The sequence below is a fragment of the Capricornis sumatraensis genome, chromosome X (genome assembly GCF_032405125.1).
Source record: "Capricornis sumatraensis isolate serow.1 chromosome X, serow.2, whole genome shotgun sequence".
Lineage (NCBI taxonomy): Eukaryota > Metazoa > Chordata > Mammalia > Artiodactyla > Bovidae > Capricornis > Capricornis sumatraensis.
In genome coordinates this window covers 126,333,560-126,355,617 of record NC_091092.1, presented here as the reverse complement: position 1 = coordinate 126,355,617, position 22,058 = coordinate 126,333,560, and the positions used below count along the sequence as shown (strand labels likewise).

General features: G+C 45.1%; 1 protein-coding gene across 3 annotated transcripts in view; it reads right to left on the bottom strand.

The window, feature by feature from the left end:
* Positions 1-22,058, bottom strand: part of SH3KBP1 (SH3 domain containing kinase binding protein 1) — a 331,624-nt gene that overhangs the window by 6,888 nt on the left and 302,678 nt on the right. For 2 of the 3 annotated variants that reach the window (XM_068961995.1, XM_068961996.1), the window contains 2 exons: positions 6,492-6,601; positions 2,849-2,977 (listed from right to left, as the gene is read on the bottom strand). In XM_068961995.1, the coding sequence (XP_068818096.1) occupies positions 2,849-2,977; positions 6,492-6,601 (239 nt within the window). The remainder of the gene's footprint in view (positions 1-2,848; positions 2,978-6,491; positions 6,602-22,058) is intronic. The other variant, XM_068961997.1, reaches the window with a different exon arrangement.

The window sequence follows — 22,058 nt, the reverse complement described above, 5'->3', positions numbered from 1 at the left end:
GCCTACAGGTGCCCAGGATTGAAGAGGTGGAGAGAGAGGGGAGGACTCTTGGGGGCTGAGATGGAGAGGTGAGAGAGGGGATGGAGCCAGACCAGAAGAGGGCCCCCTGGAGGAGCTTCCAGAGGTGCTGAGAGCAAAACTGAGGGGAGCTGATTGCTGGAGCCAAGGAAGAGTGAATTCTGGTCAAGGCAGGTTGGCAGCTGAAGGGGCGGTGAGGGGCATGGCCTGCAGATTTAGAACTCCTTTTGCAAATACTCGGCTGAGAAAGGAAGAAGAAGCCTCAGGAGGAGATAGGATCAAGAAAGGGTTGGATATGCTTTCAAAGACAGGGGAGACCTGAGCTGGAAGATTTCTTGAGGGTAAGAGCCCAGCATGAAGATGGAAGAGACAGATAGGCAGGTCTGATTGGACAGGTGTCCTGAGGGGGCCAGGAGGGCACAGGGAGCATGAGAGACATGGGTGGGAGGGAAGAGGGGCAGGCCGCAGGCCTATGGAGGTGAGATCATAGGGGGGGTTGGGGGAGGGAGTAGACAGGATGGTGGGAGGTGAGGGAGTCGAGGCTGGCTGCTGCTGATGCTGGGCAACACAGCCGGGACTCCCTCCAGCAGCCGGCGCCCAGGGCTGGAGCCAAGATGGGGCTGGGCTGGCATGGTGAGGAGGCTGAGCCTGGACTCAGGCTGTGCTGTAGGGAGAAACTGGGCAGAGTCAGCCAGAAGCAGATGGGCCATCATTCCCAGCCTTTCTGCTCGCCTTTTCTCTGCCAAGTTATCATTGAGAAAATCGCTTTCTGCTGCCAGAGAGAATGTGCCACCATCCTGTGCTGATTGTTAGTAGGAGTCAGAGTAAGAGGGGCGAGGGGCTGACATTTACAGAGCACTAATTATATGCCAGACATTGGCTGGACAACTGAAACGAGGCTCAGCTGGCACACAGGCTTTATGGAGCAGGAAACTGAGGCTTAGGGATGTGGTTGAGAAATCCCCCACGTTTCAGAGCTCATGAGTGGCAGAACTGAGCTTCACTACCCTCCCTTGATATCAGCTGGACCCTCAGGCTTGGTAATGTGACCAGGGCTGCCTGTGCCCGAGTCTCAGGGTCCTCTCTCCTGGCCCGATTTTCTTTGCTTCTTTTCTACTCCCAAGTTCATACCTTTCCTCATTTCCCACCCTGCACTCTCACATATGTCCCTCAACCAACCCATGTCCTCACAGTGACTTCCAGACATTTCTCGGATCGATGCTTCTCTTTGCATTTCCTATGTGACTCACCCTCCAAAATCACTTCAGCTAACACGTGTTTGTTATAAGCCCTCACAGAGTATAGGCCACCAAATATCCTGATCAGTTAGTTCAAGAGGAATTTCTAGAAGCAATAAATAAGACATGACAACTCCAGGAAAGAAAAATGGAACAGAACAGTGAAAACTCAGAAATGTGAAGAGCCAATGCCCACCAGTAGATGTCGCTACAGAGATGTGGGACAGAGGGCAACTCAAGGCATTCCTGGTCACCAGAAAAAATGGATCTAAATCCAATTTCTACAAATGGAATCCTTTTATAAAGGCAGACTGCTTCAGTTTTGTGAATATTACAATTGATCTGCTTTATAGGATCATATTTTTGCTGACTATATCAACTTTTTAAGAAAATCTATACATGTAAATCCGTAAATCTATGAGAAGGAAAATTTCACACCACCTTTGATTTCTTTGTGTTAATTCCTGCTGTGAGTGCCTTAAAAATGACTTCTGCTTTCTGTTTTTAGACAGAAAGTAGTTGCTAATGTTTACCGAAAATAACTTCAATTGACCAGCTTCTCACAGCATGAGAACATGACATTTTAAAATCATACCTCACAATCACAGGATGAACGGAACTTGTTTAGGATAACCTTTAGAAGCCACACACAGTTGCTAAACAATGCGTTCTTTGTTTCTCATAAGCCAATAATAAAAGAGCTATACCATCCCTGGGCATGCAGTGAAATTAAAATGTTTTTAGACTATAAATTTATCCTAATAAATGAATCCAGATAAGCTTTTATGTAAGAAATCCCATTAGTTATTCAAATTCATGAACTGCCAATTGTAATTTGTGACACCACCAGTTTTGAACATAAAAGTCACAATCTGTAGGCAGAGGGCACAGTATTTAATGTATTTCATGTAATCTTTGTAAAACTGTTTTGGTTGTTGTGATGGTGATGGTGTGTGAGGAAATATGTGTTTGTGCACGTGTGTGTGGTTGCTGGTATGAAAAGGGGATCAAGCCATAAGAGAAAACATGGGATTATGCTCAGTTTTGGAGACCGTAACATTCCTTAGGGATTTTGATGACCAAAGTCATCACTGTCACCAAAGAATGACAAAAAATTTGTGCTGTGTGTTGTAATGGACTGAATGTGTCTTCCCAAAGTTCCTATGTGAAAACCCCAACTCCCCTTGGGATGGTATTGGGACAGGGGATATCTGGAAGGCGATTAGGACATGAAGGTGGAGCTCTCATGAATGGGTTGTTGCCCTTCTAAAAGGGACCCCAAAGAGCTCTCTCACCCTCTTTCTTCCATATGAAGATACAAAGCGTACTCATCAGTCTGCACTCCTGAAGAGATCTCTCAGCAGAACCTAACCACGCCAGCATCCTGATCTCGGGCAGCCAGCCTCCAGAAATGGGAGAGACCGATTTCTGTTGTTTCTATGTCACCCAATCTGTGGCATTTTGTTTCAGCAGCTCCACATGACTAAGGCATCTGTTTCTCTTTGTTTGGTTTATAATGCATCATCAGAGCAGACACGAAAAGGCAGGGGTCCCGTGCTGTCAGGATACCCTCGCCACAGCTGGCCACTCACTTGGGATATGGTAACAGTCTTTGACGTTTTCTTGGATGCGTCCACTCCTCTGTGTGCAAGCGAAACGTGTTCTTCTTTGTCTTCTTCAGGACTTGGGGAGTCAAAGATGTCAGGGCTTGAAAGGGAAGACTGGATAAAGCCAAAAGAAAATGCTTTTGTCAGAGTTACACCTTAGCTGACATAGCTTTTGTTAACATAATGCAGTACGCTTTTCAAAGCACTCGACACTTATATTTTGTTTGTCTCTTTATTATAATGCCAGGCAGAAAGTGTGCTATTATCTGTGTGCTAGAGAGAGGGGCAGAACTGGGACTAAGACGATTTCCTTGACCAGAGATCTTTCTTTCTATGGGATCTTTCCACTGATGGCTGTTGGTCATTTCATCTGTGCAAGCATCCACCTATCCATCTATCTTTTCCAGCTCCCTCCATCCCTAAGAGACCCTCTCTTTTTTGTAAACATTTGCTACCATGTGCCAAGCACTCAGCTTGGTACTGAACTTGACAGGGACATGCCAGACACGGTCCCTGCTCTCACAGGGTGGACAGTCCAGTGGGGAAGGACATTCAGGTTGAGAGGAAGCTGCCTCTAACCCGCCTCTCCTCCCTTCCCTCCTGATCCTTTCTCAGAACCACTGAATCTGCTGCATAGTGAAGTGCCTAAAAGGACTTGTCTGAGAGGAAACCATCTCTGGGAGTAAGGGATCAGCAGCCCTGCAGTCCAGTGAGCAGTGTTATCTGCGGCCCCAGAGAACCGCCCTGCCTGCCAGCACACCACGCTCATGTCTAACCTGCTACCTGCTGCTAAAACGCTGCCCTCAGGGCCATGGACGATCATTATCCATTCTGGATTCCATCTTTGCTAAGGTGTATTTACAGAATGGCAGCATCTCTTGGTGAAATATGAGGAAACACTCCTACCCTTTCTGCCTTGCTGTGAAGATTGAAAAAGCTGGATGAATAAAAACCAATTCACTGGAATCACCTCGTCAAAGAAGATGACTATGTTAGAATTTCCTTATTTTAGGACAAAGCAAAGAAAAAGAGTTCCTGTGGCAAGGAGGAATCTTCCAGAGATGTTGCTGGCTGAGCTCCTATTCAGCCTTGCCTCTGCGCCTTCCACCTCTGCAGCGGGAAGAATAGCCATGTCCAGGGTCACCGTGTGGCTCCATTATAGAAAAATCAGACCTATAAATACTATTCAGTTTCTTCTGTTTACTCTACTTACTACGCATTACATTGAGGGAATGTTTAAGCAATGTTTTAAAATGAAAAGGTCTTGTTTGTTAATCTTCAGTTAATCTGAGAATCCAATTACCTACATCCCCCCCAACCAAGCTTTCTTTTACTATAAGCTTAACTACCTTATAATGCCTCTTATTTTCAGATTTTATTCAAAAAGCCAGTTTCCTCCTATATAACCTATGATTCATGAGCTGTCAATCAATGTTGGCTCTTTGAATTCAATAAAAAACTCACACTAGGTTGAGAGGCCCCAGGCTACAGAGACATGACTAATGTATTTCCTCCATCATTCCCTCCAATAGCCTTTTAGGAATATGTTCATACCCAGTAGTCCCATTTTGCTATGAAAAAACTAATGGGAAGGTGCTAATGGAAAGAAGGGTAAACAGGAATGGACAGGAATGAAGGGAAAGACCACAGCAATTGTACTTCTTTAAAGCACAAATGTATCCTGCTGCTTTAAGTCCACAAATAAAATTGTTTCATATAATATGTCAAAGTTCGAGCCACTATTTCATAAGCTTTCTGCAGACAGGGACCATATTTATCTCATTCCCAGTCACAGCCTTGGTACCTGGAGCAGAGCTGAGCCCACAGCAGATAACCATCAATATTTGTGGAATGAGTGAATGAACAAACATGTTATCTAAAGGCGGGGTGAAGATGACATGCCTTTACTCAGTCTCCCCCAAATGTATCCGAACCCCCAGACACAGGCTGTAGGGACCAAGAGTGTGGTGCGGGGAGGAGGGTGGGTGGAAACTCAAACTTCTCTGTATTTAATTCTGTTCTGATACCTCAGGGTCCTCTAGATCTTGAAAAGTTGAGAAGAATTTGGACAGAAAACAAAAATGATGAAGGATGCATAGAGAATATATCAGAGGTAGCCTGGAGAATCCCAGGGACGGGGGAGCCTGGTGGGCTGCCGTCTATGGGGTCGCACGGAGTTGGACACGACTGAAGTGACTTAGCAGCAGCAGCAGCAGAATAAAATATTTAAATACGGAGATACTAAGAAGCAATTAAATAGTCTGTGTGTTGATGAAATGTTTGAGGAGGGTGTGGAAAGCTGAGAGGGAAGGAAGGTGGTGCTGACACAGTGCTCTCTGTAATAGTGAAAAAGTAAGCCACATTTTCAAGCCTTTCTTCCCCAAAGATGGCACTACACAGTTAGATATGCTTCCTACAATGAGGAAAAACAGGACCACTCAATCCACACTTCCAGACTCAGTGGATATGAGAGATGAGGTCCAAAGGAAGTGGCATTCTTTTTCTTCTAAATGACCACTCCTTAGGTGGGATCATTAGAAAGCATCCTGAGAAACCTGAGAAAGGTTAATTCTTTGGTATCTGAGTGAAGGCTTTAGTTCCACAGTCCCAGCAAGGACAAGGCAACTCAATATATAGAGACAGACAGACTCACACACATAAAGACATACATATGCTGCTTGCAGAAGCATCACGATTTTTCTACAGTGACCTTCCCTTCAGTGTTTAGGATGAATGGAAACATACATGTCCAGTGATACTGCACTGGCTAGATAAACGCCCACGTATTCCCAGGCTAGAGCACGGGGGGCAGCCACATTCACTGTGGCGTGATGGAAGGGCATGCAATGATGGGGAGAAGGTGCACAGCGGAAGGGGAAAGCAACTTCCAAAGCCATCTATTTTGTGTGGGCCTATTTTGAAGAAGTGCAAGATACACAGCAGGAGGTGAACAGGTCTTAGCTCTCGGGAGCAAGACTACAGGGAACTTACTTTTTTCTTCACCCTTTTTGTGCTTCAAATGTGGTACAATAAATGCATTACAGGTTTTGAATAAGAAACAAAGTTATTCAAAGTGACCCAAACAAAAACTTCTTTGGGTTATCTGGAGTGTTCTGACTGTTCTCTCCTGCATGGTCAGGTGCCTGGTACGTTTGAAACCCATCTCCTAAAGGTCTATGTGGGGTTCCGTGCAGGGGTGCTGAGGACAGGGCTTTGAGAGAAAAATGCTGGGCCACTGCCAAGGGCTGGAGAGCTGCTTACCCTTTCTTCCCCCAAAAGTTCTCTTTTGTGCATAGACCAAACCAGCCTTACTCTCCTTTCCCATCAGAAAACATGACATTTTTTTCCTCTTACGGATTTCACTTCAGGTTCAAACAAAAATCCGTGGATGGACAGAGGAGGAGAGTGGCACGAGGGAGTCCCCACCTCACTGGCAGATGCTCAAAGAACTAAAAGAAGGAAGCACTGCCTGACTCCAGAAGACTCTCCAATTGCTTCCAGCCAGCAGTGTAGCTCATAGACCTCCCTCTCCCAGAGGGTCCTCCAGTCAGCCACTCGCAGCACAGCCCTTGGCCAGAGGCCCCAATCTCTCCTGCTTTCCAGCCTCGGGAAGCGAGGAGACACTTACAGATGTCAGAGACTGGGATGGAGGTCGCCTCCCCGTGGCTTTTGGTCTGCTTGTGGTTGGGTGACTGAGTTTCTCAGTAGATGATACCACGGAGTCAAAACCTTCTAGGTCTAAAACAAAAGGACAACAGATTTTTTAAAGTGCATCAGTAGGAGTAAGGGAAGGTTCTTATGCTGCAAGCACGTCTTTTCCTTAATAATCATCCTTTATGTCTGGTTTATACTTCATCATTTATGAAGGTTGTTTTACATCCTTTGGTCACCTCATCAGTGTGATTCAAATTGAATGAAAGAATCATTTCCGCCTCAGTTTAACAAGCTAACATGGAGGAAAGAGCGTCATGATTTTTCTCCCCCTCTTCAATAGCCATATTCATAAATCTTCAAAAGCTACAGAAAGAGAAATAAAGGAGGACTCCTCTTTCTTCCGCAAAGCCAAGTCCATTTTGATAGATACAACATTCATGTAGTAGTAATACACTAAGAACTTATCACAAGGTACCACATCCCTGGGCAAGTGAACGCTGGTTGTTGATTCCAGAAGACAAGCAATGGCAACCTTGTCCTCTGGCTGGACCATCACCCTACTGTTAGACTCTTAACTGCCTGGAAACAGACAGCAAGTTTCTGTTCCCTCAGATGACTCACAGAGCCCCATACCAGTCTGTTCCCAGAAGCATCGCTCAGCGGAGACAATATCATCTTCAGTCACCAGTCTGCTCACTCGATCTCTCCATGATGACTGAGCAACGACTCTGTGCCCCACACAGAGCTGGACACCAAGGCAAACCCAGTGAGCCTGGTAGAAATGAGCCTGTCCTCGGGGCACCCCCATCTCGAGGACTGATGTCTCAGATGAACGGCACATCATTCAGTCAGATCATCACTGCCTTTACTTTGCCACTTCCTTCAACCAGATCAGGCAAAAGGGGTGGCCTGGTTCTACAGAGTTCTGGGGATTTATAAACCAAGTGTAGATCTGTGTATGATGGACAAAGGGATGGCTGGCAGAAAGGGACCAACCTTGAGACTCATTGCTGCTGGTGAGTGGGACCACGCCCCCTCTTCCTGACCAGGAGACCATGCTTCATCGGCCGTGCCTGACACTGCCTTCCCAAACCATCCCTGTTCTCCCAACAGAGCCCCAGTTTTGTTTTACGACAATGTGCCCAGCGGAAGCCTGTTTGGACTAATCTGGTGATGGCGATCCTGCTCCTCATGGCCTGCGATTGGTTTAGAGGTGGCCGTGGAGCCCAATTTGGGTCACTGAGAAAGGAAAGGAAGTCCACGAACAGCCTCTGGGGGAGATTTCCTCTCTGCCTCTAAACTTTCTCTTCTTTCCTGCTTGGGGAGCTATTGTGCAAGAATAGGATACCTGGAGTTGTGGATAGGCTTAATGTCCTTCTAAGAAGAGAAAGACACCAGGACCCACTTATCCCTCTGCCATTTGAAGACACAGTGAGAAGACAGAGTCCGTGAACCGGGAGGAGGGGACTCAACAGACACAGCATCTGCTAGTGCTATCATCTTGGCCTTCACCGCCTCCAGAACTGTGAGAAATAGATGTCTGCTGCTTAAGTTCTGTCATGGCAGGTCTGGTGGACTAAGACAGGCATGGATTTTGAGCTAAGCTGTTTGGGCTCAAATCCTGGCTCCACCACCAGCCACCAGTGTACGTGGCATGTTTCTAGTCTCTTCCCATCACTTCTTTTTTTCTTTTGCCCATACCCCACAACATTTGGGACCTCAGTCCCTGACCAAGGGTTGAACCCATGCCCCCTGCACTGGAAGCATAGAGTCTTAACCACTGGGTCGCCAGGGAAGTCCCTTCCTGTGCTTTTCCTGCCATTGCACAAATGACTAGTACACTCTTTTTATGAACCATGAGGGAGATGCTCTTGGAGATCTTCAGGACAGCAGAGCAGAAAAACAGAAAGAGCTTGGGTGACTGATCACCTCAAGGAGCCACTCGACAACCCTGAAATGACAGTGTCCTGACTTCTCACCATGTGAAATAAACTCCCCCTCCCCTTACGTCAGCTAATTTTAGTCAGATATTCTTTCTTTGCAACTGAAAGCATCTTAAACTGCCACAACTGCAAATATGCTGGCTCGGGACAGAAAAGATAAAAACGATGTGTGTTTTTTTCCCCTCCTTATTTTGGGGAGTGCTCCTTTGTTGAGGGGTACCATAAGCAGTCTGGCCGTGTGACAGCTTTATTCTATTAATGAACAGGCAGGTGCTGTCTGCAAACTACTTCCTTGAGTGGAATATGCAAAATCAAGCACAACTCACTGGTCAGGACAAACCATTACATTACCCCTGGGATTAGATGACATGACTTTATTCCAGCACCTGGTGAATGAATAATTACTCTACATGAACTCATCTTATCAGGGCAAAGCAACTGTAACCAAAGGCTAACTCTGCAGAGACAGCACCAGAAAAGCATCAGCGGTGCTCTGAGGCCAATGAGGAGCTGATCAGCACCCAGGGCCACAGAGAGGCTTCTGAAAAGGGCCCCCACTCACCAGCCAGCTCTGTGGAGATTGGGGTGGGTCCCTCTAGAGCCTATTCACTGGCCTGACCCTCTCAGGGGCCTTACCTTTAAGAGAATCTTACTTTCCTAAAAGATTCCCCTTCAGTCCCCACCCCAGGACTCACTTCTACCTGCTCCATGTTGTCTGAAATTGAAATTCCCAATTACACACTTGGATTGGTGCCAAAAGCCATCATTTGACACTAATATCTGAATTAATTTTTTTAATTGTTGTTTTCTCCAATTATAAATGGAATATGTGCACAGTGTATAATTTTTCAAAGCCATAAAATGATAACAACAAAACAAAGTCAACTATAACCTTACCGTGCTGAGACAACACTATTAGTATTTTGGTAGCTTTCCCTTCAGGCTTTTTTCTATAAATAGACTGCCTAGTTCACATTACATGTAGTAATGCATTCTGCTTATTTCACTAAACATTATATTCCATGTGTCTGTTTTGATTGTTGTAGAATCTTCCATTGCACTGCAGTTCATGATTTACTGAATCAATTTCTTACCAATGGGTAATTAGTTTTCAAATCATTTCCTCTCTCTCTGTTGTTGTTTTATTAAGGAGGAGTGCTACACAAACATCTTTGCATACACCCTACATCCAGTGAATTTAGCAGGTTCTCTGGGCAGCTCCTCAGCTGGGCCCTAGAGGAAGGGATTAAGGCCCAGGGCAGGGAGGTCTGCTGGCAGAAGGGTGGAGGTGGGGTGTGGAGGGCACAAGGCACTTGCAGGGCACAGAAAGCCTGTTGGGGGGGGGGGTGGCGGAGCAAATGCTGAGCAGAGCCAGGAGGGAAGGAGGCGAAGGAGAGGGTCGCAAAGGTTGCAGTAAACAAGCCAGCACTGAGGGCCTTGGCCGGGCACTGCCAGGACCTGAGAGCTACCACCTAGACATCTCCTAGACAGGCTCCATCCTGGACACTGAAGCCAGCTCAGGAGGCAACACTGGAGTAGGCTGAAGCCGTGAAAGAACAATCAAAGGGCTGCTGACTCTGGTTCTCCACCTTGACTGCGGAGAAGAGCCACCTGGACAATTAAAAATAAAAAGGCTCCTGCCTGGCTCCCGCCGTGGGACTGACTGGGTTAGTCTGGGGTTTCAGTCTAGGCCAGGCGGGCTCCCCGTCTCCCCAGGTTTATTAGGATGTTAGTAGCAGAGGCGGGGGTCAGGGTAGGGGGTGAGTCAGGACTTGAGCAAGCGGAGGAGAGCAGAGGGCACTGGGCCAAGGGCCACCAGGGGGGTGGCAGAGGTTCCAGGGTCCAGTGGGGCATCGGAAGTCAGGCTCCTCACAGAGTGGGCCTCCTGCTGACCTGGTGGGTGGGCAACAGAGGTGATCAGGTGGTAACCAAAGTGGTCACAGAGGTGACAAGTCAGAAATGTGGCAGCTGGGATGAGAGAGGCACTCGAGGAGCCCAGCATGCAGAGTAGGGCAGGAGAGGGGACAAGAGGAGTTGGTGGGGTGGCCTCGGGCCCCCCCTTACAACGGACCCAGAACATCCCCTGGTGTGCAGGCCAGGCAGCACCCAGGAATTTTCTGTTGGACTCCATCTGTGCTTCCAACCCACCCTTCCGAGCCCACTGAAAGAATGAAGGCCCCGGAGGAGTTGAGAGTTTGACACCGTGTGAGACAGTGGTCTGTCCTAAATCACACTTTCCAAATGACTCAGAGGGCTGGTCTGTGTGCAGCACATGACGGTGAGCCCCGGGAGGGCAGGGACCCATCTTCATGCTCTCACACTCAGCGCCTTCCTGGGGCAGACACGTTGGCCGTCTGGTGAATGAAGGAACACACAAGCAAGCCCATGGATGAACTGACTCTCAAGAAAGAACTCTGATTACAGGCATGCAGCTTATAGAGTGGGGGCTGCTGGTGGGCTGCGAGAAGCAGCTTGGTCAGGGAGGCTGTGGTGGGCAGCCTTTGGTGCCAGGGCTGCAGAGACAGCCCAGCCGGCCCATCCATGCTGTTTCACTGGCTGAGGTCTGCACTAAAAAAGTCCCGCACAAGCTGAAGCCTGGCCACTCAGTGAGCAGGCTCAGTCAGCATCCCCACGACAGATGGCCCAGAGGAGCACCTCGTCTCTGTCACTCCACAATACAAACAGGGCCGAGGCCTGCAGGGGAGCCGCACTCTTAACCTTCTCACACAGACTCAGTTATGTGGAACTTTCTACAGTTGGAGCTCGTAAAAAGCATTCTGGGGAAATAACAAACAAAACCAAAGTGCCAGAAAGAAGAAGATGCACCAAAGATGAGGTCACTTGTTGAAAAGGGAACCTCAGACCTTGAACTTCAACTCACTTCTGCTTTCGGACAGCGGAGGGGGCAGCTCTTCAGCAGTGTAACATAAATTTTCAGTGGCACAGAGCGTGCTCTCATGACTGTGGCCGGGGCAGCTGAGATTAAGGCAGAATTTCCATGACTAACCCATTGTGGTGTGAAGAAAATGTCCCAATTTTCATGGTGGTTTTGAAATGAATCAGGCTGAAACCTGATATGAGCTTTCTCAGCCTGGCTAGGAATTTTTCCTCTTAATAAAAATTGGTTTTAATGCCCATAAGCCAATCCAAAACTCTGGAACTGGCAAATGTGGGGTATTTTTTTTTAAGTTAGTTTCATAAGGATGAGAGGCCCTGAGCTTTTCTGATACTTGGAAGACGAACCCTCTGCAGACATACGGGGATAATTCATGCTGGACATGAAGTTGGCTTGGAAATAAATGCCTTTGGACTCTTCATGGCACAAGGAGTTGCCCATTTTCCATAAGTTTCAGTCACACCTATTTAGTTCAATTAGAAAATGTGGGCTCATTTTCCATTGATGGGAGGGATGGTACCAGTGACCACAGGCGACCTGAAACACACCCACTGAAAACATGGAGGAGAGTCAACAGCCTGAGGCGGGCCAGTGGCACCAAAGGAAATGTTTGTGAGCTCCTACGTGGCTCTGTTTATTTACTGTAGTTCACTGCTCTGGACTCGAGAATGAGTCCTGGAGTAGAAGTTTCCTACATCTGAAGCTTGGCAGCATTGCTCTCTCCCAATATCTCTGGAAACCACACCATCCCTGCATGTCCTGTCAAGGACCATTAAAGCTGCAGGAACTTCTTGCATGGAACCATGGAAATGAATTTCTCACTCCAAGTTCTGTACCATCCCACAAGCTGCTGCCAGAGGGAGATGTGTAAAGTAAAGATCTGAGTATGCCCCTTTGCTGCTTCAAGTCCTTCCTGAGTGCCAACGAAATCCTGGTGCCTTCATGTGGCTGATGCACCTCTGTCCCTCAGGTGACTTTCTCTTCTCTCCTCCCCTCTCCTCTCCTCCCTTCCCCTGGGGCCATCAAGGCTTGGCTTGGCAACTAAGATCTCTTCCAAGAATCCAGACTGCACTCTAAACTGACCTGAGTTCTCCCTAGAGACTCATCACTCCAATGTCAATGTTCAGCACCCTGAACTAACAGTCTCTGTTGGCCTATCTCCCTCCCTTACCAGCCAAGGAAGAAGCCATGGCTTCTACCTGTTTTTCCCAGGCCTAGCACCATACCTGGCTTGCAGTGAGTGTTCAATAAATGATTATTGAATAAATGAACAAACAACCTTTCTGGGCTTTGGTTTTCCCACCAGGAAAAAAAAAGGAGACAGTTATCTGAGCTATCAGCTCTGCACAGTTATTCTTTAATAAATGAGAGATTATGTGAAAACCCTTTCAGATCACGCAGGTAGAATTTTGTTTTCAGACGCCAATGATGGAGCTGTGGGATCTGGGAGCAGAGATTTAAGAGCAAGGCTAAATCTTTTAAAAAAAGAAAACCAAGCCACAACCAAGATTTTTCTTTTTTTAAAATTTAAGATGAGAAAACTCTAAACCCACAGGGCTGCAGGTATATTCTCTACAAGGAAGAAGCATCTCAAGGTAGTCTGGTCAGGAGGAAATCTCACCCTGCATGGAAATCCTTTGACACATGTGAAAAATCTGTGCCGACTGCAAAGATAGGCCTGTGATGAGGGGTCAGTGAACTCCCGCATCAGCTGAGTCACCAACTGAAAAATTCTCATTTAAGCAATGATTAGATTCTGTGGGAAAATAAGCCCTCCAAAATGTGTATGGATATAGCAGATTCACTGTTTTGTTTTCATTTATTAACCAGGGTGAAGTTTTCAAGATACAGGCGGCTAGGAGTAAACAAACGTGAGCTACCGGTCAGCCACCCTACTACTCCACCCTTCATGAGAGTGTGCTCATCCAGCCCTCCCAAAAACCCATGCCAAGCAGGCTACTCTATTCCATAAACGAGACAGGGAGGTCACAGGTGAGACAACATTATCAAGGTCACAGTCAGAAAGTGGCAGGGTGCACTCTTAGATTCACGCTGGTGACATTCTTTCCATTACAGAGCACTGGACAGACAGCAGTGTTCCTATCGGACCTTCCTTCTCATTCAACTGATAGTGAATTCTGAGAATTGTTCCTCCATCAAGAGCAAGATGCCAGGACATGTAATTTGTGTGTGTGCTCTGAAAAGAAGCTGCCTTTGTTCTATTTTATTTAAATGTGCTCTTAAAAGGACTGAAAAGGGGGCTGGCTTCTTTAAAGAAATCTCTGGCAAGAAATATAAGGTGTGAGGCAAGTTAAGGGAGAATGTTGGTCTATTCAGTGTGGAGTAACTTTTATATGGAAATTTGTAGCTCAAGAATAAAAGAGGGAGATAAAGTTTGTTTACTCATTCACTTAAACATTTGTTAAGTAACTACTGTGTGCCAGACACAGGGAAAGTTTTGAGAATAAAAGGACAATCACTTTATATCAGTACTATCCATTAAAGCTTGCTGGGATGATGGAAACTGGCTATGTATCTGCACTATCCAATATGGTACCACTAGCCCCTTGCGGCTGACTGAGCACACAGAACACGGCTAAGTGCAATGATTTAAATTAAATTTAAATAGTCACATGGGGCTAGCAACAATGAAGACCTCTAGCATGCCCTTACATCATGCTATTTCTTCTCATATGTGCTCAGTCCCTAAGTGAAACTTGTGAGCCAGGCTCTGGGCTAGGCATAGGGGTGGGGTGGGGGGCGGCATGCAGCGATGAACGAAACAGCCATGCACCCCACCCCATGGAGCTCAGAGCCTCTGGAGAGAGACAGGATTGTACAGACATAATTACAAATTCTGCTAGCTAATATGAGAGACAGGTAGAAGATGAAATTAGCAGTGACAGTCTGGTGACCTAATTGAGATCAGCAGAAGGATCTGGAAAGGGGGTAGGGTACATCTTCCTGAAGTCTAGCACAGAGAAGTAAAGAGCTTCACGTGCATCCACAGCCAGCAACGTGGGGGGAGGGGGGATGTAACACTTCACTTTTGCATTCTGTTAAAAATTGCTCACTACAGGCCCAAATTTGTTATTGAAAATGATTTAGTAAATAATGTATCTATTAGAAATTGTAGTTATGTTAGTATTTGCCAGAATGTAAACTGGCGCAACCTTTCTGTAATGCTGTTTGGCAGTATCTGTCACAAAAATGTGTACCCCCTCAGATATTCTGCTTCTAGAAATTAACCCATGGCAATGTTTCTGTACATGTAGAATGACATATTCCTGAGGCCAGGAGCATTCAGACTGTTTACCAGTGTACCTCCTAAAATAATTTTAAAAAATCTATGTACTCCCTCACACAGGTTAAGTTGACATCTAAATTTTCCACAAATTTTAGTCATATAATTTCTATTATAATATAGAAATTATAATACAATTTATTATATATATTATATATTATAATTTCTATATTATAAACATTGATATCTTAAAATATAACTATTGCTCTCTTGAATATATTCAATGTAAATCTGATACCATACCAATTTAACAACCACCATCATCCATTTAAAAAATCATGAATAAATTTTTCTTTAATGGTTGGAAATTCTGCATCACTCCTTTCCCTTTTTGAATTCATATATCCATCATACTTCCACTGCTGAATTTTATCCTAATGTAGTATGTTTTATGCTTTTGTTAATTTTATCCATTGTTAATTTTTCATCTCTTCCTTCCATATGAACATGTATATAAACTGAAAATAACTTTTTCATTTCCTGAAATCATAAGGCTCTAGGTATAAAAATGACGTTTTTCTGGATTGACCTATCATTATTACTATGAAAATGATCAAAACATATGTATACACATTTTGATAAGGAATTTAATAGCATAACAAGTAGAATTTTATTTGGCATCTCCCTCAATCAGTTCATGTGTATTTACATTCAGCTTGATATTGATTCTATTCCTATTTTCCACTTTATAGATATAAGTGCCAAGAAACTCTGTTAACACAAAAATAAGTAGACAGGAACGGAAAGAATTTTGTTATCACAATGTCACTTAATTCTTTGAAGTACTTCCAAGTTACATACCAAAAATCAGACAGTGGGCTAACATCAAGACCTATTTTTAACTATCTATCAATGAACAACTCAGTGGGTACCTCCTTCAATTTGGATGGAAGCAAAAGGATTAGAAACCAACTGGCTTGTAAATGGATTTTTTTTTTGGTCCAGGCAATAGAGTCTTTTAATTTCTCAAGTATAACACCAATCTCAGAATTATCTCTGAGTTTCCACCAGAGATTTTTGTACCCCTGGAGTGGGCAAGAGATTGGCTATGCCACATGAGGTGAGAGAGGGCAAATGAGAAAGGCGAGTGAGAAAGGAAAATCAGCGTGACATCAGGACTCTCAGGAGATGAGTCTGAAGAAAAGAGTACATAAGAAGACAAGGTGCTATCTGTGGCCTGGGAGATCTCTATGGTCCCCCAAGGTTCATGTCATCCTATTTGCAGATCATTGTCCTAAGGTGCTCTTGCCTGGAAAATCCCATGGACGGAGGAGCCTGGTGGGCTATACAGTCCATGGGGTCGCTTAGAGTCGGACACGACTGAGTGACTTCACTTTCACTTTTCACTTTTATGCACTGGAGAAGGAAATGGCAACCCACTCCAGTGTTCTTGCCTGGAGAATCCCAGGGACGGGGGAGCCTGGTGGGCTGCCGTCTATGGGGTCACACAGAGTCGGACACGACTGAAGTGACTTAGCAGCAGCAGCAGCAGCAGCAGCAGTCCTAAGGTGATCTTTGCAACATTGCCCCTAATGAACAGGTTACAGTAGAATCACACATGGAACATCATGTAGCCTTTAAAAATATAAGGTTGATCTATGTGACTTATGTGGAAAGATGTCAAACACACATTATTTAGTAAGAACAAGTAAGGACTAGAACTGTATTGCAACATGATAACATTTTAAAAACTTCCATCCAATCACAGAAAGACTTCTAAAAGTATGTACAACAAGTTAACAGTGATTATCTCAGGAAGAGGCTGAGATTCTAGGGGAATTTCCCTAACTTCCTGTATTCTTTCATTTTTTTAAGTGAGCACCTTTTCCCCTTTGTAATTGTGGGGTGGGAAGAAGCTGTTTAATATAAAAAGACAACTGAGCAAATCACATATGAAAAGATCTCTGATACAGTTATCAAAATTTCAGCTGATTTATGTGTTCAAGAACTTTCCTAATTTCTGATAACAGGAGTCATGGTAAGAATGAAGGGTGCTATCTGGTTCTCTCTTACTGAACCACAGCTATATCAACTACCATTCTGAAAGAACCTGTTTTGTTTCAGCCACGTCACATCATTAGCTCTAAATTCTACAACAACCCTCTGAGGCAGGTGGGCATTAGGAACTAACCCTGTCATATAGAAGAGGAAAAAGGAGCTCAGAGTCTCTTAACCCAGACTGCAGAGCTAGGAATTCAAATCCAAGTGCACTTATCTGAAAACCCACGGTCTATGTAACACACCACCACTTTCCTCAGTGGTTCTGTGGGATTATCTTGCCTCCATATAAGGGTTTGCTCTGGCTACTCAAACTTATTTTGGATGACAAACATCCCACCTTTTACATTTTTCTGTAAGAATTTGGGTGAAAAAAATCATAATGAGTATTTTAAAGGTGAATGAATTTTTAAACTTCATAAAAAGTTCTGCCTAAACTATTATGCCCTTAATTCTTAATGATTTAAATTTCCAGATGGCCAGCAAATCTCTTATAAGCAAAAATCTTTAGGCCAAAGAAAACCCTGGATGAGAACTCAGAAAGGAGCAAATTATCAATTCTGGGTTAAAGGAACTAACAGAACTAGAAGAAGTGAGGCAAAGAGACAAATGGAAGAACAAGCTATTTAATTTTATAGAGGATTCAGCGGTTACCAGCAGAGTAGTTTTCTCAACGTCCAGAAAACTCAGCTAAAATAAACAGATCGAGTCAGAAAAATAAGACTACAGGGCTGAACTGGGCCCTTGGATCACTTCTTCTAAGCCCCTGGTTTAAGGATTAAAAAAAAAAAAAAAAAAGCTCCTAAGAGGCTGACACCCTGCTGATGGCTCACTTCAGTGGGATGAGCCTCAGGCAGGCAGAGGGTGCATATTCTTTGAACAGGGCATTTCTTCTTCAACAGTGGTTAGAGAAAGAGGAGTGGAGGGCAGTCAAAATAGCAAATTCTAATGCACATGTGAAAGAGTATCTCAATGTCCAGAATATGTATTCCAAAGCACATCAAGTGCCAAAATGATGCTGAGAGCAAAACTCGAGGAGGAAGTTCCTCCTGGCCGAAGCACTTGTTCTACTGTGCTGGGCAGAGCTGCTAGAAGGATTGGCAGGCCCCTACACTCCAGTCGTGGGCAAAGGCAGAGGAAAGAGATACTAAGTATTTTAAATGCCCTTACAATTCTGACATTCCACGAGTGATTTTTTTTTAAACAACAGGCAATTATATCTCTCTAAAAAATTAAGCTAATTGTTCATTTCTGGGTGCTGAGTTTTTATCCCAGCTTCAATACCTGCCTCTGTCTGGGGCCTTTCATTTGCCCCTACCTGTTCCCTCCTCTACAGACCTGTGCTAGACCAGTAGTTTTCCAAGGTCACTCCCAAGAACTGGTATGCATTCATAACAACAAAGTTATCTCCAAAGCACACGTCAAGTGCCAAGAAAAAGAAGGTCAACGTGGTGAGTCTCCCAGTAAGCCAAGTATGTTCAATTTTTAAATTGGAGATTATCTCCTACCAGATGATGGCATTTGCTTTTTAAAATGTGCTTCATTAGACAAATAAAAATTAGCAGTCCTTCAAATTAAAAGGGTTTAGAGGGGGGAACTGAGGTAAATGAGTCTGTTAAATTCCAAAGATTATAAACCACCTCGAGAGAAAGGACTCAGACCTGGAGAGGTGGAGGGTGCCACGATAGGTCATTGGGAAGCTAAATAAAGATCTTCTGACTTGAAACTAGGGCTCGCTGTTCACTGACACCTCACCCTTAGCTTGTCACCACCAGATCCAATTCCCTTCGAATGGCCCCCCCAAGCTTACTCCACAAGAGCGCATCACTTTTGTCACTGAATGAACCAAAGGCAGTGGGCGGCAGAGTGGGCTGAGGTTCCCAGCCCACGCCTTCCCAAGAGTCCATGACTAAAAGGAGTTTGATAACTCAGCTTTCCTCCTTCATAAAGGGTGGTTTGTCCAGAATGCTTTTAGTATGACAAAGGGGTACTTGAGCATGGTTTTCTGGCAAGTTGTGTCTCCTTCTGGATATTTACAAGTCAAACGGAAGCCAGACAGGGCTCTGCCAATCCATGAATCCACAGCCAGTGGGTGGAAGGGCCATCACAGGCCAAGTAAATGCCATGTGCAATCTGAGCGCTGACTGTCACTTGCTCCCTTCTTACCTGCACATTCAGTCGCAGCTCAGAGGCCTCAGTGGGCACACTGTGTATGTAACAAAGGTTACTATATATGTCTCTTTGCTGTGATATAGACTACTTTGAACCTACTGGGTATCCCTTTGCATTTATATTCTTAAAGCTGAAAATGGTCCCTGCATGTAGTGAAAGCAGAGGTGGTGAAGCAGCTGGGCTGAACGAAGAATGCCAGGGCCCTGTCCAGAGAGGGAGGGGAGGGCATAACGCCCCGGCACACAGGTGGACTTCTGGGGCTGGCTACCAGTCCACACAGCCAGTGGACTTTGTGACCCGCTTCCAGCCAAGACCCATCCGAAGGATGCTTGCTGAATGCCCAAATGTTTTCCCCTCTCATCTCCCCAGTCACTCACTCTTCCTTGGGGCAGGCTGATGGCTGTGGGGGGGCTCGGGCAGGAGGGTACTGTTTGCTCTCTGTTTTAGAATAATTCACAGTCCCAAATACCTTGCTCCTGGGAGGTTATGCACTGTTTATCATCGTCACCCCCACTTGGCTTTGTTTAACCTCCACCTGTGTCTCTAGAGCATTCATGAAGCTTTTCCTACTAGCACTGTGAATGTTTACTGCTTTCAGGCTTACTGGATGTCACGAGGTCAAAGTAGTCTGTGGCACCCATCAAAGCGTAAACCTAACAATGCGACAGACTGCCAAAGGCCAGGGCTGCCCTGTGAGGGGGCCAACTGGCGGAGGTGAGCACCTCAGTTTTGGTCTGGACTGATGTTTCTAATGGTGAAGATCTGGCAGTGGAACATCTGGGATCAGAGTCATAGAAGTGCCAAGAAGGACAAGGCCTGCCATCAGCCTTTCTTCTCTAAGATTGACTGTGAGTCCTAAGAATCTTAGATGAGAGGTCGGGAACCAGGGGAAGAGGTAATGCAGGGGGGTACCCAGACAGAGAGCCTTTCATGAGCCAAGGCTAAGTCCAGAAGCATGGGGTGGAAACCAAAACTGGTCAGAGGGACTGACTAGGTTCAAGACCCACCAATTAGAAGTTCAATCTATTTCCCTTCCTTGGTGTAAAGTGTTCGATCCTAAGTACAATCTCTTTTGCTTTTGTTATCACACTTGCTTCTCAAATTATCCTGATACGACTTGAAGTTTAATCCTCACTGGTGTCCCTGGATAGGAGCAGAGCTCCGCAGGTGCAGACCCCACAGTCTCATGTGCAGAGCTGACAGTGACAGAGCAGGAATCACATCTTCCTTTTCTTTGTACGGGTCATGCTGGCCACTGTCCTGATCCCAAAGGTCACGTCTGAAGGTCACTGGTAAAGGGACACTGCCTGTCAGAGTGAGCTGGGGCTCTCGAATAAGCTTAGAGATGTGGCTTGCTCACACACAAGTTCAGCCAGGAGACCTTCTGGAACACTCCAAATGTCACTTACGGGGTTCTCTAAGGCAGGTAGGATACAGTATATGTTGTCCTATTAAACCCGAGAAATTGCTCAATGACCTGAAATGCTGCAAGACCCAGTAACTGGACTGGTAGCTCCAAAAGGGGAAATTAAAAATATGAAGGGGGTGGGGAAGAACAGAAAAATCAACAGCCCAAAGCTTGGGGACCTAACTCTTCCCCTAAGATCTGTCCAAGAAACCCAAAGAAATGGTTTCTTATGGTAAAAGGCAGAAATTTCAAGTAAGTTAAAATTTTCATCACTTGTTTACAGAGACTTGGGGTCACATTGACAAAAACTTTGTGTTACTGGTCACTATTAAACCGCTTTAAACTATATATAGTCTTCAGCTTTATCACACAAATTTCTAACTTAGCATTGATTAAATTTCATGTTTGTTGTCCTTTTATTTAATGTCCATTTAAACACTGGGTATTAAGTCTTTGGAGAGTAACTAGTCTCAAATATAACACTGTTTGTGTATGAAAATTAAATGTAAATTATATTATTTTTTATAGGGCAAGGAGAAAGAGGATGAGTGTCTTCTCAAAGGTCATGGCAACTTCCTTGGTCCATGTTTAGGTGAATAAGTTAAATATATTTAATTTTTGGTATCTAAACACACCAGCTGCCAAAAGCTCTGAAACCATTTTCACACACGTTTTATAAAGAATCCCAGGAAGCAAGATGAGCCATTCCAGGACCATAAGGCTGCACTCAACTGAGGGGACACTGTCCTTGGCCCAGCTGTTCCCAACTCACCACCTGGCTTTCTCAACTGTGGCGCTACTGACACTGGCACCAGATTGGTCTTTGCTGTGGGGGTTGCCCTGTGCATTGTGGAACGTTTAACAGCATCCCTGGTCTCCACCCACTAGATGCCAGTAGCATCCCCGCTCCCACCATGTTGTAACAAGCAAAAATGTCTCCAGACATTGCCAAATGTCCCCTGGGGAGAATGGCTGAGAACTGCTGATACAGACCAACTTCGTACACAGGAAAATCTGGGCTCTATGGGTCAGGGGGAACTAGGTTCAAATCCAAATCTGCTATTTACCAGCCAGTTAACCTTTCCCAGGTCACTTGACTTTCTTTAGTCCCTGTCCCTTCCTTGTAAAACAAGACATTACACCTCCCTCACAGGGTTGATGATGATGAAAACTATATAAAACATACCACGTGTCTAGTAGGTACCCAGTGACTATTAATTCCTTTTCTCCTCTCCTTTGCTCACTCCCATTGCTATGAGTTCACCACTATAACCTCAGGATGACAGCAGAGGGGGATGAAGAGAGCGAGCATACGCTCTTCATTGCCCTGGAGGAATGATTCTAATACTAGGATGTTATACACACAGCTATTTTACTTGGAAGAAACTATCACAAATTGTACCTCAAAGAAGAATCGAAGAGATTATAAAGGCATGTTCTACTATAAAAGATTCTGAGAAAGCACTCCTAGGCTTTCCAAACACTTTGTGATGATTCTATCACATACCTGTATTTGTGCCAATGCCCGAGTAGGCCCCAATTTAACAAAAATATGGGTCCGCTGGAAAAATACAGGGGAAATCAGCTTCCTCAAGGGAACAGGGGATGGCGTCCATATAAAGAGACCAAAGTGGGAAAAGTATGATGAGATTTGAACAGAATGGAAAACGAGTCAAAACAAAGAAGTCAAGCAACTGAAGAAGAATGAGAAAGGCTTTTTTTGAAGTCAATTAATTGCAACTAGATGGCTTAGTTCCCAGGCTGCTTCACACCTGGAGGCCCGTTGCTATGTGCTTTAGTGGGAAAGGAACAGAAAATCT